The sequence below is a fragment of the Apteryx rowi genome, unplaced genomic scaffold (assembly GCF_003343035.1).
Source record: "Apteryx rowi isolate R43461 unplaced genomic scaffold, aptRow1 scaffold_6, whole genome shotgun sequence".
In the NCBI taxonomy this organism is placed as follows: Eukaryota; Metazoa; Chordata; class Aves; order Apterygiformes; family Apterygidae; genus Apteryx; species Apteryx rowi.
The window spans coordinates 3,639,096-3,655,199 of NW_020450871.1; the positions used below are offsets into that span (position 1 = coordinate 3,639,096).

Here is a 16,104-nt window from a genome sequence, read left to right on the forward strand (position 1 = left end):
GGTTCCCGGTCAGCAGCACAACGGGAAGCGTTTCCAGCTGCTCCTGAGAGGCTCGGTTCAGCCCCGCTCGCCTCCGTCGCCCTCCGCTTGCCAAAGGGCTGCGAGAGCGAAACCGTCCCCGCGGCGCGGCTGAGGCAAACCAGAACCAGCTGGGTGCCGGGGGCCGCGGGGAGGAGAGGAGGGGACTGATTTTGATAGATTCGATGCTGGTCTTAAAAGTCGGGAAGAGGAAAATGAATTTGGAGGGTTTGGGGTTGTTGGGTTTTTTTCCCACCAGAGAGGGAGGCTGGGATGGGAAACAGCGGGAAAAGCATGACGATGAAAAAAAGGAAGGGGATCGCTGGAGACGGCATCGGCGGTGCCGTGGTGGTGGCCGCCGCGGGAGCGATGCTGCTGCCAGGTGATGCCGTGCCACGGACGCACTCGGGGGGGGGGGGGGGTGTCCTTTCCATCTTCTCCGCACAGTGCCGAAGCTCCTGCCAGCTTCCCTGGGGAAGCGACGGAGCAGAGCGGGACGGCAACGGCTCTCCCTCTGCCGGAGCTGGGAGACTCCTGCAAAAGCCTCCCAAATGCCGCAGGGGCCRGACGCGCTGCAATTTGGCTGCGTTTATGTGCGTTTCCCACAAATCTCGCAGCGACCCCGTTTGCTGGCCAGGAAGGCTGGAAGCAGGCGAGGCCGAGCGGTGCCGGGAGACTCTTCACCCGAGCTGCTTCATCGCCTGTCGCGTCCCCGTTCCCCCGGCCTGGCTCGAGTCGCACACGTTAGCAGCAGGAATTTGTGCCGGGAACGGTGCTCGTCCTCGCACAGCGCAAACCCGAATCCCCGGGGGCGAGCGGCTGCGCCACGAGCCGCCAGCGCCGCAGCCCGCCTGCGAGCCGGCCGGGAAAGGCATCAGCTGCAAAAAGGCCAGGGGAGTATTGAGTGACCCGAATGCAAATGGGGGAGGAAAAAAAAGGAAAAGAAAAAAAGGAGAAAAAAGTGTGTATTTACTTACTTTTTGGGCCCTGCGCGGGGGGGCGGGGGGGGGGAGAGGATGGGGCTTTAAAGGCGAATTGGGGCTGTAACGGCCTTGCCAAGGAGGGCGGCGGGCGCACATCCCACCCGGGACAAGCCCGCACGGGCATGAGGCATGAAAATTTTGCAAAAAAGATTTCGGCAGTGATCCGTGGGGAAGGGGGGGACCCCTGGGCTGTCGGGAAGCGCCCGGTGCGTGGCGGGGCCGCTGCGGCCAGGCAAGCGCGAAACCAGGAGAAGGGCCGCGCGTCCGGTGCCCGCGCCGCTTCCCGAGCCCTGTTGGCGCCGGTTTTGCTCCCTTTTCACCCCCCCCCCCTTTCCCTGGGGAGCTTTTTGGCTGGGGGGGCAGCAGGTGACGGACGGATGGACAGACAGACGGAGGCTCACCCCAGCGGGGAGGTGCAGGACCTGGCGCTGGCACCCAGCTCTGCCCAGAGCCGCCGAGGGGGCCGCAGGGTTTCGGCAGGGGGGAATTTGTATTTTTGGGGCTGTTTTGCGTGTTCGACGGGCGCGTGTGCGTTCGGGGGCGGAGGTGGCGGTACTTCAGCACACGCTCACTTCCTGCTAGGGTGTATTTTTAGCGTGGCCAACGCCTGATAACCGAGAAATTCAAGTGAAACCGTGAAGTAAGTGTGCCTTGAAAAAAAAAAGAAAAAAAAAAGAAAAAAAAAAGAAAAAAAAAAGATGCAGAGTGGAGAGGAAGGCCGGGGGCTGCGGAAGGAGAAAATGACTGTTGCGGATGAAACCCTTATGGTTGCAGCACAAACACTTCTGGGTTTGGGGTTTTTTTTTTGGCTGGGGGGGTGGTGGCGCAGGGCTGGGCGGCTTCGCCGAAGCCCTGCCKCGGGGCAGGACCCCCGGGACCCCCCCGGCCTTCCCACGCCGCCGCCTGCCGCCGTCTGTTCGCARCGCGGTGCGAACAACCGGCTCGCGCCCACCCCCCGCCCCGAAAGCCTGGGAAAAGAAAAAAAACACCTTTGCACCGGCAGAGCCCATGGGGGGGGCCGGGAAGATGATGCCGGTGCCGTGGGATGGAAAGGGCAGGCCAACCTGCCCGGCGTGGGAAAAAACACCCAGGCAGCCCCCTCGGCGCTTCACCCGAAAAGCAAACACCGGAGGGACGAAAACACGCTACGCTCGGCCCACTGAAGAGCACGTTAACTTCTCCCGCATGCAAAGAGCGCGGGAGACAGGCACGCCGGAGCCCAGGACCAGGTGACCGTGGTCAGCAAGAAGCTGCTTTATTGCTGGYGGCTGCCACGGGGCGCCCGCGGCAGCCGTCAGGTGCGAGTCCCTGAGAACACGGGGCCCGTGCTGGTTCCCCAACCCAACATCTATTGCTTTTAAACACATCCCAGTTACAAAAAGAAAAGCACAGAGTGACATTCCAGATACTGGAACATATAAATTAAGGTAAGTGATAGTTACAGGACATTGCAATTTCTTTTAAAACAGATTATCAGAAGGTTGTTTTTCTTTTTTTTCCGATCCACAGAAAATGTATAAAAAGCATTTTAAAATCTACATAATTCTCAACGCGTGGTGGGGTTTTTTTTCCGTTTTTTTTTTTTTTCTTTTACAAAAAAGGCACAGTAAAAAAAATACTGGCGCAATAAGATATTTACAACGCACCCATTATGGGCTATCTTCACTCAGCTCCGGGTTGGAAACGTCCAGCTCCGCCTGCCCGCTCGCCCCCGGGGAGCAGCGCCAGCCCCAGCACCCCGGAGGGGACGGTCTGCCGGGCTCAGGCTGGTGCTGGGGACACGTGGGGCTGGCGGCACGGCGCGTGCACATCCCCGGGGCGAGCTGCGCATCCGCTTCCCTCACCCTTCCCGCCAACCTCGGCACCCGGATAAGTCTTTCCCCGGCCCGCGGCGAAACGTCGCGCTGGGGCAGCRTTTCCCACACTGGTTTTGCTGGAGGGCTGCCCGGCGGGGGCAGAGCCGGGCGAGAGGCCGAGCCGGGACGCTGCACCAAAGGGAGACGCTCCGGCACTACGCGAAGGCGGCAGGCACGTGGACGTGGCACAGATGCATCTCTCCGAACAGCCCTCTTCCCCCCTCCCCACCCCCCCCGTATTTATAGAAAGTCTTTAAATTAGTCTCTATAAATAGTGCATAGACTTATGCTGCTGAAAATATTCCAGCGAGATGTCGGGAGCTCCAGCAAATGGAGCCAACGGTAACCCCGGGCTTCCCCCCGCGCGCCACGCGGGCTCCCTTCGGTGCAGCAGCCCCAAAGCTCGCCGCGGCCGCGGCGCTTCCCGGCCCGGCTCGGCCTCAGCCGTGGCGCGGAGCCGGGAAAGCTCCCCGGCGCTCCCTCCCCTCTCGCCCTGCGCCCGGCCGCCGCCGGCTCCTCCGGGCGAACGCAGGCCTCGGCCGCGAGCCTTCATCTGAAGGAGGAGCCGGAGCCCAGCTGCTGAGATTTGGGGCAGGAGGAGAGGGGACGGGTTAGGAGCGCGCCGGAAGGGGGAAGGGAGCGGGTCAGAGCCGAGGGTCGAAAGACACAAATTGAAAAAAAACCAAACAAAACCAAAATTAACATTCGAAAGGAAGAAAAAAGCAAGCCGAGGTCGGGCAGAGGCGACGGGCGATGCCCGGACTCGCTCCCCACACCCCGCGTGGGACCCGCCGCCGCGAGGCGACAGCTCCCGGGCAGCGGCTCAGCCCGCGCCAGCCAGCCGGGCCCCTGCGCCGACCGCGTAAGTGCTCAGGACCTGTCCCTCCCTGCCTGCCCCGGCCGGGCCGCGGAGGAGGCGGCAAGCCCCGGCGGCCGGGGGACGAGGGGCCGCACAGCAGCCTTCAGTACACACACACTGTGCATTACCACAGCAACAACCTCCCTCCGCCTCGCGGCCCGGGAGGACGCGCGCGCAGACACGCACGCGCGCGCACCGGTCCCACAAGCCCTTCGGATACCGGGGAAACTTGGGACGAGGTTAGAGGGGACACGCGTCTCCCTAGTAAACGACGTTCGCGGGGCACCACGGCGTGTCCGGGTACAGCAGGCAGTGCACGGAGCGAAACCTGCGGAGGAGAGAGGCGGCGCTGAGCTGCAGCCACCACTGCCATGGGAGCAGCGCCGGCCCCGCGCCGCGCGGCTGCAAGCCGGGTCCTCCCCGCCGGCAAGGAGCCGGGCGGCAGGAGACCCGCCGGACCCACCTGGAGGGATCCTCCTCGACGGAGAACGCTCCCTTCATGTGGATGGAGTTGCGCTTGTTCTCAAACATGCCGTAGCTTAGTGTCACCTGGGGGGAGCAGCACAGGAGGTCACGCGACCGCTGGGCCAAGGGGCTGCTCTTGCTGGGGCTGGAGGGGTTAAATCAGGCCCTCGGGGGCTGGGGAAATTCCCCACTCCGTCAAACGCTTGGGGGGCTCCTCCAGGGGGGTCATCTCCTCTGCCTCACCCCCTTAGCATGGGCTTGAAGGCCCTTCTCCCTCCACCGACCCATGAGAAGCACTTCCTCAGCTGAGATGCCTCATTTTTAGGTGACTCAATGTAAACGAGATGAATCCTCCTCAAACTGCAAAGGGAACCCAGCCAAAGGGCTTGGCCCGAATGCCAAATTTTCAGGTGACTCGGGCAGGGGGAGAGCAGCTCTGAAGGGGGRCTCTTGGCACCCTGCCCCCCAGCTGTGAGCTGCTAGGCACCGTCCTTCCCTCACCCCCAGCACCAGAGAAAACCAGATGCCAGGAGACAACCCCTACRGAGATGTCGCTGTCCGGATTTGGTCTCAGGCTCCCCCCAGCCTGTTGCATGTTGGCATCACAAGGGATAAAATGAGATGGAGGCACTGTCCATCCCCAAGCCTCTTCTCCGTCGTGGCTGCCCGTGCTCCCGTTCCGGGGCTGCTGAGCCAAGGGAGTGGGGCAAGTTTACCTGCTTGTGGATCTCTGTCTTGGGCACCTGGTGGAGGTTCTCCAGGTGCGAGTGGAAGAGGTTGCTCCGGATGAGCTTCACCCCAAGCACGGACTCGATGATGTAGCCAATGGTGCAGTCATCAGGCAGGCGGATCTTCTCCGCAGTGCTCATGAAGTGACCGCCACTGCGGGAGACAACGAGGAGCTGCAGAGCGGCGTGCCAGAGCCCAGAGGGGATGTGGCACCTCATGGGGTCCAGGGCGGGACACAGATTTCACAGAATCACAGACTGAGGTTGGAAGAGACCTCTGGAGATCATCTAGTCCAACCTCCCTGCTCAAGCAGGGTCACCTAAAGTACATTGACCAGGACCCTATCCAGATGGCTTTTGAATATCTCCAAGGATAGAGACTCCACAATCTCTCTGGGCAACCTTCTTCAGTGCTCAGCCACCCTCACAGACCAGACCAACTCTTGTTAAGAGGCAACTAGGGCTAGAGGAACCAGAGTCCCTTCCCAGGTTGTTTCCAGATCCCTGCAGAAACCCCAGGCTCTCACCAAGACAAGAGAGCAAGGCAGCAGGGCACATTTCAGTGTCCAGCCCCAAAGACGTGGCTCCTCTGTGCCCCGCTGGCACCTTCAGGAGTCCCTACGGGACAGCAAGGCCAACGCTCTTACCTGGCCCATGGACTCATCTTCAGCGCCAGCCCCCGGCTGATACAAAACCCTGCTCCTCCTGTGGCAAACCAGAAATGCACCGGATGCTGGGAGGGAGAGAAGCAAAGGCGGTGAGCGCGGCGTCTGCCTCCACCGCCCGGGCTGGGGACCCCGGCCTGAACCAAGCCAGCTCGGGATGGCGCTGCCCTGCGGCCCCTCTCACCATCTTGTTTTCACTGATCCTCTCGGTGGCCTGTATGGGCCGGTCCAGGCTGGGCTTCCCGATGTAGACGTCCTGCGTGTGGGGGTAGCTGGAGAGCAGCTTGACCAGCGTGCGGACGTTCACGTAGTTGTCGTCGTCCACGTGGCAGAACCACCTGGGGCGACAGCAGGCGCTGTGTTACGCCGGGCTGGGGTGTCCCCCCGTAACGGCGTTCGCTCCCCGTTTCCCAAGGGCAGCAGCCGAGCCCTGTGCTGAATTCGGGCCGGGCGAATGGAAACGGCATTGCATTGCCTGGCCACCGTGGCACCGCGGGAGCATCGCCTCCCCCTGCGCCCGCCGGGCTCATCCCGGTCCCCTCCGCGGTAGCCCCGGGCGCTGCTTACTTCTTCCCGGACTCGATGAACTTGTCGTACTCCACGGCCATCTTGCAGGACAGAGCCTGGCGGCTGTGGGCAGCCGAACAGTTGGTGTTGATGACGTTTCCTGCAGGGAGAGCAGGGGGTTAAACCCCGGAGGTCGGGGGGATCCCTCTTTGGGGTAAGGATGGGGGCAGGTCTCTTTGGGCAGAGCTTTTGGGTCCCCCCCGAGCTAAGGCAAGGAGCGCGGATGAAGCAGAAGACCTAAGGTTCGGCTATATCTTTTTTTTCCAGCTACGTGGCCAAGGAATCGCTGCGGGGCCGGCGGCGATGGGCAGCCTGCGAGCCGACTTCTCCCACCGGGACGYGTTCCCCAGGATCCCGCCCCATTCAGGCTGTGTTTTCCCACCATCGGCCACCTGTTATTTGCTAGCCGGGCTCAAAGGGAATTGATTGCCGGCCTGAAAAGGAGTCATTTGCATCAGGAGAATAGGGCGAGCTGACCGAGCCTCCGGGGAGCCGGAGAAGCGCTGCCCGGGGAAGTCCCCTACACCCCAGCTGCTTTGCCCAGCAAGCCCAGCTTGCCCAAGGGAYGAACGGGCGCAAAGGCACCCTGTTACCGCGCTCCCCGCCGGCGGCTTGCAAGAGGGAGGACGGGATAACTGCTAAGGGAGCAGGTCCCGAGCTGGGGCTCCYGGGTGCGTTAGCCACCATCGCTGAAACAAGCGGCCTCGTTCTCAGCGCCGGTCCCTGCGGCGAGAGCTCCCATCACGCCGTTATCCCCCCTTCCTGCCCCAGCCKTAGCACTGTCTGGAGGCCCAGCTAGGGCCGGACACTCTGGACCGCATTGGAGAYCTTCCTAGCGCTGGTGGGAAGAGATCCTGCCTCAAAACAACATGGCCAGATCCCAGCCACATGCCCTGTGCCACAAGGGCCCCTCTACAAGGTCCCAGCACCCCAACGCACACCGTTGCTTTACAGACCCTCACCCCYGAGCTTGGTGTTTGAACTGGGGCTTTTTGAACGTCTGTGCAAAGCGGCACACTGCAGGCCCCATGCGATGAACTCGCTCGGTGCCCAAGGGCCTCTCTCCAGCCGGGGGGCACAGGGTGAGACCCGGGCACGGCCCTGTGCTGCCGCTACYGGGTTTGTTAGGGGGGCCCAACCTGCTGCCGTGCTCAGCCAGGCCGTGCAAGCAAAGTGGCAAGGGCCACGGACTCACGTGCTTGCTTCTTCAGCTCCTCATCCTCGCCGTCCGTGAAGATGAATGTCTGAAAGAGAAGATGAGGCACCTTTGAGAACCGATGGGGCGTTGTGCATTGTTCTTGGACGCAGCCGGGCACTCCTGGCTGGGGCAGCACCCAGGGATCAGCCCCACAAGGTGCCAGCGGTGACTTGCTCCTGCTCATTAAAACCCAACAGGGCCGGCTGGGTCCTATCCCTGAGCCGGCTGGGGGTGGGCATGGGGGAGAGATGGGATGGGGTGGACTGAAAGCTGTGCCAGTTGGACGGTGCATTCAAAGATGTTCGTGCAGATATATCAAAGAGGAGGAGGGAGACAAGAGCAAGGGGAGAGGAGAGGAGAGGAGATGAGCGAAGCTTATTTTGGGGAAGCATCAAAGAGCTAAGGCTGCTCTGCTAGACGAAGGCATCACCATCAWCATCCAGGTGATGCCGAGACTGATGAGGGTGCCCAGCTCAGCGTGAGTGTCCTCTAGAAAGGGGGCTGCAGGCTTAGGTCAACTCTCCGGCTCTCCCCCTAAGGGCAGCAAAAGGTTAATAACTCCTTGGTGGTGGCACCTTACCACCTTGGTAGTGGTAGAGCAACTAATGGGGATTTTTCTTCTTTCCCTAGGAAGATGCAATGACCTGGGGCGCCCCATCACCACCAGCCCGCGATGGGGCCTCACCACCCCAGGGCTCAACCCACAGCCACTTTCTAGCGTCTCCATCCCCTTGCTTTTCCCAGCAGTGGCGGCGGYGAGGAGGCAGCAGGGCAGGGAGATGCCCCCGGCTGCACGGGAGCTCGGGGAGATGCCGAGGGCCGTCCCCAGCACAGAGAGGAGCAGGTGCCAGCGCCGGGGAGCGGAGCGAAGGGCCGACGCTGCCAGCAGCTGCRGCGCATGGCTCGACCCGAGGAGGGACTCCAGCCTTCCTCCGGAGAGCCGGGCACGCGCCGCAGGGCCGCTCGAGCGCGGTGCCAAGCGGCCGGCCGGGAGCTCCCCTCCCGCGGCAGGTGTTTGCCGTGGCCGGGTGCCAGGTGTCTCGGCAGGGACCGGCCCCTCACCTGTGTCAACAGCACGCTTGGGTGCCGCCGGCATGACGCGTCTGCGGCCCCTCTGCCCTGCCGCCGCCAGCCGTGCTCAGCTGCGGCCGGGGCCAGCCGGGCACCCTAACCTGCCAGCCCGACGTGTCCCCATGCGAGGTCCCCCGGTCCCCGGCGGCACCCACCTGCCCCGGGAGCACCTGAGCTGCCGCCTGGCCGCACTCCTCTATTTACACAGCTAATTCCTGGCATATGTCACCGGGGACWGGGGGGGGAGACGGTGGCCTGCTGCTTGGGGGGGGGGGGGGGGGACAAGAAACACGAGCAGCGACTAGGGGTGGGAAAGGCACCTCCATCCATCAGCGTGCAGCAAACAAAGCCGGAGGAGAGAAACCGCAACCAGCTGCCAAGCGCTATTAAAAACCAGACGTGCACAAAAGGGCAAAAGATGAAAGACAAAAGGGCCGGGGGAGGGGGGAGAAGGGAGGCAGGAGCCGGCGGGGAGGGAAACGGGGACAGGGCTCTCGGGATGATGGATTACAAGCGAGCTGGAAACTGGCTGCCACCCATCACTCCGGCGGCCCCGGGAGCGCGCTGCGTTTCGTGGCTTGTTTGCGGAGCCGGCGACAATAGCGGGGCGCGCGGGGCTGACTTTACTCAGCCGAGCAGAGTTAAGCGCGGCGCTGCGCATTAGCATACAGCTGGGCTGGTTAAGCGGCAGGGCCGGCGCGGCCCCCGTGTTTGCTCAGGTYGCCGCGCGGCGAGGCTGCCGGGAAGAGCAGGGACGCGAATGGGAGAGGAGGAGGGCGCGCTGCCAGCGACGGGGGCTACAAGCGACCTTTGGGCTTGAAAGGGGACAAAGCGAGGGAGGAGGTGCAAAAAGCAGGTTCCCGCGAGCGCGCGCTCAAGCGCTGGGCCCGAGGCGCATCCTCGTTTCTGCTGCCAGGGCCACGCTGCCACCCAGGGCAGGAGAGGCCATCCAAGGACGCCCGGGAAGGCCCTGCCACAAGCACCGGTTCAGAAGACGCCATCCGCCCTGCGATGCTCGGTGCCCGGGTCCATCCCCATCCAGCCCCGCTGGAGAGGGGGACCGGGCTGCTCGCAGGCTGGGCAGGCGAGACAGAAGACGTTTGCTCGATTAGCTCAGAAACGCTGTCCAGCAACTGCGCCTTCAGCGGCTCCAAAAATAACCCTGCGACTAATCCTCCGGCTCAGCTGCTATAAATAGACCCAGGGACAATTGTTTACGACTTGCCCGCGTCGAAAGGCTTCATCCTGAAGATGCTCCTTCCCCCGGCAGCTCCCCAGGGCCGCTGACGCGAGGGGACGGGCTGGCACCTTGCGCTGGGGCTCGGGACCAGCGCGCCCGGCCCCAAGGGCACCRCTTGCACCCAGCCCTGCGCCCCGCAGGGGCCAGCGCGGCCGCCCAGGTCCCCGCCGCCCTCCCACCCCCGTCCCGCCTCGCCGCAGCCAGAACCCAGCCAAGAAATTCAATTAAACCCAAAACAATTACAGCCTCTCTCTAATTAGTCTGCATTTCTTCTAGATGAGCTATGCCCTTCCTGCACAGTCCCCCCGGCCCTGGGCAGGCTTTYGGGCTGTGGAGGAAAGGATTGGAGAGCTCAAAAGGCAGCGGGGCAAGAGGAGAGGTGTCAGCTGAGCCTGGGGAAGGAAACGGGCCGGGAAGGAGAGGGACAAGAAAACACGTCAGGGGAAGCCGAGGATCAGCTGTCTCCGGGGATCCGACTCTCCTCCCGCAGCCAGGGCGCTCTCCTCGGCTGCGCTAGCCAGAGCCACCGCGGCAAGCCCCAGCCGGAGGAGGAGTGCGAGGGAAAGTGAGGAAGGGGGCAGGGAAGGGACACGGGCAGGACCGTGCTGAGTCTCAGGTGGCTTTGCGGGTCCTCCCCGGGCTGCCAGCCACCCCTACGCCCGGGTGAAGCACCCCTGGCCCCGCGCATTGGGGCTCAGAGCCCCTCGAGAGCCAGGCGGCTTGGCCAGGTGCAAGGCAGAGCAGCGATCAGCAAAAGCCCGGCCAGCACAGCCTAGAGCGGGCTTCGAGCTGTTATTTTGACCCGGGTTGCTTTATGCGAGGCCTTCAGAGCGTCCTCGAAGCGAGGAGCAGCGCACCCCACGCAGCCACAGCGGCAGCGCACCAGGAGACGTGGCCCAGCCCAGGACACCGGGCCTGCGGCAGCTCCCGGTTTGCAGCGGGGTAAGAGGAACGGGATGCTCCAGCCCAGCACCCCTGAGCTGCCACCTCCCCGGGCACCTCCGGAGCTAGCAGCAGCAGGGCCGGTCCCGCTGCCCCCTCTCCCAGGGGGAAGGCGCCCGGCATCTTGCACTCACCCCCCTGACACCTCTGCCTGCTTGTCCTCGGCGCCGAGGAGCACCAGCACCCCTTGGCACCCCTGCAGCCGACTTCCCGGCCGGGGCGACGGAAAGGAAGGTCCCGCTGCTCGGCGGCTCCGAGGCCGCTGCCCGCCCGGAGCCGCTGCCTGGGGACACGCAGGAAGCCTCATTGTTCTAAAAACTGCGACTTAAAGAAACACAGGATGCCAAGTCCTCCCCGAACAATAGCTGCCACTGACGAACGCGGGCCCGAGTTACCCCGCCAGGCTCCTCGCGCCGCTGCCTGCAGCCGCAGGCCAGGAGACACCAGGCCGCGGGCTCGGCATGGCCGGGAGCCGCCGGCAGGGATGGCCAGCCCCACATCCCGCCGAGCTGCTCGGGGGCCCTCGCTGCCAGCCCGCTCTGCCCCTTCCTCAGGGAGGCCCTGCTTCTTTTTATTTTATTTTCATTTTTTTCCATCCTCCCCTTCGTTTCTCCTTTTCGCGGTGACTCACTTCCCCCTCTCTTGGGCAGCCAAACCCCAGCTCCGACTGAGCTCCCGGCTCGCTCTTACCGCGGCGCTGTGCAAAGCGCCCCGAGGGCCGGGCCCAGCGCGAGGGTCAGCGGTCTGCCCTCCTCTCCTTCCCCCCCGCCCCCAGCTACGCCGCGTTTTAAAGCGGGTTTTCAGGGGGCGACACTCGGACAGCGTTGGCTGCCTCCGCCTCCGGCTTCCCCAGCAACGAACCCGCTGAAAACAGGAACCTCCGTGGAGCACGTCAGAGCGTCTCATGACCCGGCTTGCACGAATCCCGCGTCTCCCTGCCCCACGAGGGGACCCAACACCCCCACGTACCCCGACGCCCAGCACAGCCCCAGGGATGCGCAGCAGGAGCCGGGATGCCCGCAGCTACCCGGGGGAGGGACCACAACACCCAACCCCAAGGACAACGAGGACACCTCACCCCTCTGGGCAAGGGGAAGGAGGCGAAGAGCAGCTTGAGCAGAGCCGTCAGGCCGCGGCAGGTTTGAAATTCCCGCCGGGAACGGCAGCCTCCAGCTGGAAAAGCGGCTCCTGGGGGCAGGCAGGAGGAGCGGGCGCTGCCGGAGCAGGTTCCTGCTTTCTGGCCCCCGCAGCAGATGTTTACTGCAGACGAGCCCTGCCGCAGCCSCGCGAGGCCGCGGCGGTTAGCGGGGAAAGCCCCCACCCCGTCTCGGGAGGTGCGGGCGAGCGCCGCGGTGGCGTCCCCGTTCCCGCGCGGCCCGGCGGTGGCTTTCCCCGGCTGGCACGGCGATCCCAGGGCTCGGAGCAGGGCACGCGAGCCCGGGGATGGGGGCTTCCCCCGTGAAAGGCCCCAGGCCCTTCCTCCCCCTCTTTCCAGTAAGAGGAAGAATCCTCCACTGTAATTTTCAGCGCTATAATTTTTTAATAATCTCGCGAACAATGAGCTCATTGTGCAATTAGGGTCCCACACCCCTCCTGCCTCGCAGGCCTCTCGCCGGCTTCGACCCCGCGGCCTTTTATCCAGTCCTCCAAAGGACAACGGCATCGTTCGGGGCAGGCAACGAATTGCCCCGTGCTCAGACAGCACCCGTGTCCRCGGTCACCCCCTCCCCAACCACACACGCCACCCCCAACCCACAGCCCTGCCTCCATCAGCACCCGATGCCGAGCAGGGAGGGACCCTCGCACAGACGTGAGCTGAAGTGATCAGGGCTCAGCAGGCCCCGGTGTCCCGGGCACGTGCAAGTTTGGCACGCCCCAGCCGCCCCAGTCCTACCTGCTCTGTTCGCAGCCCTCGGGAACACAAGCGGGACACGTGCAGCGTGTCGGTGCACAGCACGCTGCTGCTGGCCGTTACCCCCGAGGACAGGGACTCTGGCCAAGGTGCTAGAAAAATTTGGGAACTGCCACCGCAGAGGCACGTGCTCTCCGGAAGGCAAACACATTCCTCCCAAGCCAGGAGCAAGGGTTTTTTTTTTTTCCCTCTTCTTTTCAAAGCCTGCAATTATCTAGCCGCGCTTGAGGAAGCGAGCACATCCCCATGCCGGCAGGATCGCACCCGACCCTGCCTTGCAGGCATCTGCAGCGTGCCGGCGGCCCGGCCGCCCTCGACACCGTGCCCTGCGCCCTGGGGACAGCAGACACTTCTTATGCAATTCTGTCACTGCAGTCACCAGACTCAGCAGTAAGTCAGCATCTTTGGACCCGCTTGCTCCTAGGATTTCTGTGCAACAGCCATTCCCCCCCATTACCCTTTTACTTTCAAGTGCAAAGTTTCCCTAAACTGCACTCCAACATCCTAAGGATACAAACGCCGAGACGACAGCAGCTGGAAATTCTCCCAAAGCGAGCAGGGAAAACTCCATAACTCTTCTCCAGTAGCAGCCTGTCCAGCCTGGATTGTGCAATGCAGGGAAGTAAGAGCAGATTTAGCAAGAAGAAGGATTTGCCCTCACTGTGCAGAGAAAAGCAGGAAGGAGAAGGGGGTGCCCATTGCCTTAGGCTGCTGCAGTATCTTGGACTGCACAAACCACAGGAAACGGGGACTATTGTATGGAGAACAAAGAATATCCAAGGAAGAACACAATAGCTATTCCCCCTATCTACCCGGGCTCCGGGCTTGGGTTACCTGCTGCATTTAACTCCTTCTTCCCAGTGCACGCACCACTTCTCCCTGCACTGCTCTTTGGCTAATGAACAGCTAGGAGGAAGGTTCAGATCTGATGCAAGGGGGAGGAATGGGGGAAAGAGCAAGATGTTGTGTTGGGCAAAGGGGATTCTCAGTCGTTCAGCAGAAACTTCCCCCGCGCCAGCTAAGCTGCACGGCCGCCCGAATGCTGCTAGCAAAACAGCGAGAGAGGAACAGGATGAGGAGAGACGGGCCTGACTCAGACCAAGAGAGACATTTTAGCTCAGGCAGCTCCCCGGTGCAACCCCCCGAGCAAAGCCAGCACATTGCTTGCAAAAAGCAGCCGGAGGGGCCCGGCAGAAGCTGGCAAGGAGGCGATCCAGGAGCTGCACGGCCACGCCAGGATGGGGGAGCAACGGAGGAGAGCCCGCACGGCACCGATTCTGGGCGCTGCAGACAAAAAAAAAAGCGAGAGAGGAGCCAAGTTTGGGGGAGCACCAGGTGCCCCAAAGCAGCCRGCCAAGGAGGACTTGGCAGGAGGGGATCTGGCACGCTGCGGCAGAYAGATTAGCAGCCCCTCGTGGGGAGGGGGCAACCGAAGCTCGCCTGGTCCCTCCGCGCCGCGGGGAGGAGGGCAGTTTCCCAGAGACGGGGGCCAGGTCAGTGTGGGAAGGCTGGAGCCGATTCCCACCGCCCTCTCCGGCGGCGCGGGCTCCTCTGCTGCTTCCTTCTCCCCCCCAGCCCTCGCTTTGCTCCGCGGGAGTTTTCAACGCCTCCAGCGCGCTCTCAAGCTCCTTGTCCCTCAAGTGCTGTACAAGAGCCGTCACTCAGCGGCTTGGCTTGTCAGGCAGGCACCTCTCCGGGCTGCGCCCCCCCCAGCTTCATGGCCCTCATCTCTAGGCAACCTGACCTGGACACCGCCAGCTCCGGCTCCCCCGTTCCCATGGAAAGTGCCACACAAGAGGCTGCGAAGCCTTTTCTCTGCGCTGGGAGAAAAGGGGCTTTGTTAGCTTGCCCAGGGGGACAGCGTGAGAGCCGAGACTCGGGTCTCTGGGAATCCGAACGGACAAACGAGGCAAAACAAAACAAAAAAAAACCAGAAGAAAGCCAGAGCTCACAAGGAGAGGAAAAAAAGCCATTCCCAGGATCATCTGTAGGTGCTCAAAGGGTATTTCCCCCACCACCACTCTGCACTCCCTCGCAGTGACAGCAGAGCTTAGAAGGGGTTTCCATTAAATAACTGCACTAGGGGGAAAAGGCAGAGCTACTGCCAGGCCCAGGAGACCCGAGCAAAGGGACGGATCCCAGGCAAAAAGCAGTGGTGCTCGGGGCTAGCTCACAGGAGCGGAGGGTGCCCAGAAGGTCCTACGGATGTGAGTCAACCAGGGCACAGACAGTTCGGTTCCCAACCACCTCCTCTCCCTCCCCCAGCCACTTCAGACTTCCTAAGAAACAGTTCACAAGTGAGAAATACGACTCCAGGCCCGGCCAGGGCCCAGGAGGAAACACGTGAAGACAGAAGGATGGGAAGGTCTGGACCGTAAGTTGCTTGGGAAGCTGTCTAATGATGAAAGAGTGTCCTAAGAGCAGATGGCACATTTCCTAAGGAAACAGGATTTTTTTTTTCCCTCCTCATTTTGCTTCAGTACTTTGAAGGACTGGGTAAGAGGCTGAGCGCAGGACTTCAGTGCGGTCATGGATCAGACTAGCTGCAACTGTCCCCAGCACAGGCGAGCTGGAGGCGAGAGCAGATCTGAGAGCAGATCCGTGAAAGCCTGCAAGCACTCCAGCCATTCCCAGCTCTCGGCACCCAACAGAGAGCCACGGCACATCCCAGAGCTCTCCCAGCACCCTGGCTGGAAAACCGGGTGTCCTCCAGGCACCCCACGCTACCTCACCAAGCCAGTGCCCGCAGCCAGACACCTCCCGGGGAGCACCGCGGGGACGAGACCCCTCTCTAGGCACTCCAGGCATCAGCGGAGCAGGTTGCTCCCCCTACTGCAGTACCATGACTCAGTTTCCCCGATGGAAAGAAATCTGGGGGAAGCTCTTCCATAGAAGTTGCTCAGATGGAGAGACCCCAGAGCTGAGTTTATTCAGGGATTACCGTGTGCGAGCTACCTGGAGGGGTGGCCAGCCGCCTTCCACCACTCTGCTCCCCCTTCCCAAACTCACCCCGCCGGCAGGCAATGCCGCGTTTCACCCTTCTGAAAACGCTGCTTGCTTCAAATCAACCCTGACAGCCTCAAAGCAACGCTCGTGCTCAGCAACACCAGGGAGCAGAAAGAGGAGGTGGCGTTTGCCAGGCCCCAGCACCCCACGAGCCCCCCGCGCCGCAGAGGCCCGGCCGACACCTGCCGGTCCAGCCCGGCGACCCGAGGGCCCTGCACACTCCCGGGCGATGCTGCAGCTGGCACAGGGGCAGGAGGAGGGGACCAAGGGGGGCTCCCGGCACCGCCGCGGCAGCCCCGCAAGCCACCGCCAGAGCCGAGGAGCCGCCCCTCGCCGGGGACGTGCCTCAGTTTCCCCACAGCAGCCGCCGGCCCTTACCATGTCGCGGTTGCGGGAGATCCAGGTGTCGAGCAGCAGCTCCAGGCGCGCCTTGTGGAACTTCTTGGTGGTCTTCACGGCGATGAAGACGTCGCGGGCGGAGATGTCCTCGGCGGGCGGCCGCGGGGGGCTGGCCGGGGCGGCGGGCAGCTCCCGCCGGGCGCGGCTCAGCCGCCCGAAGTAGTCGGCGAAGCTGCGGAGCCCCGGGGGGCCCTG

The 16,104-nt window shown here is 63.0% G+C and overlaps 1 protein-coding gene across 1 annotated transcript in view; it reads right to left on the reverse strand.

The window, feature by feature from the left end:
• Window positions 1-2,545: 2,545 nt before the first annotated feature.
• LFNG (LFNG O-fucosylpeptide 3-beta-N-acetylglucosaminyltransferase) overlaps window positions 2,546-16,104 on the reverse strand; it is a 14,724-nt gene continuing 1,165 nt past the window's right edge. The window contains exons 2-9 of the mRNA XM_026082972.1: window positions 15,889-16,101; window positions 7,337-7,385; window positions 6,142-6,241; window positions 5,759-5,912; window positions 5,557-5,642; window positions 4,898-5,063; window positions 4,180-4,265; window positions 2,546-4,044 (exon numbers count right to left, since the gene is read on the reverse strand). Coding sequence (XP_025938757.1) covers window positions 3,978-4,044; window positions 4,180-4,265; window positions 4,898-5,063; window positions 5,557-5,642; window positions 5,759-5,912; window positions 6,142-6,241; window positions 7,337-7,385; window positions 15,889-16,101 — 921 coding nt within the window. The 3' untranslated portion in view covers window positions 2,546-3,977. The remainder of the gene's footprint in view (window positions 4,045-4,179; window positions 4,266-4,897; window positions 5,064-5,556; window positions 5,643-5,758; window positions 5,913-6,141; window positions 6,242-7,336; window positions 7,386-15,888; window positions 16,102-16,104) is intronic.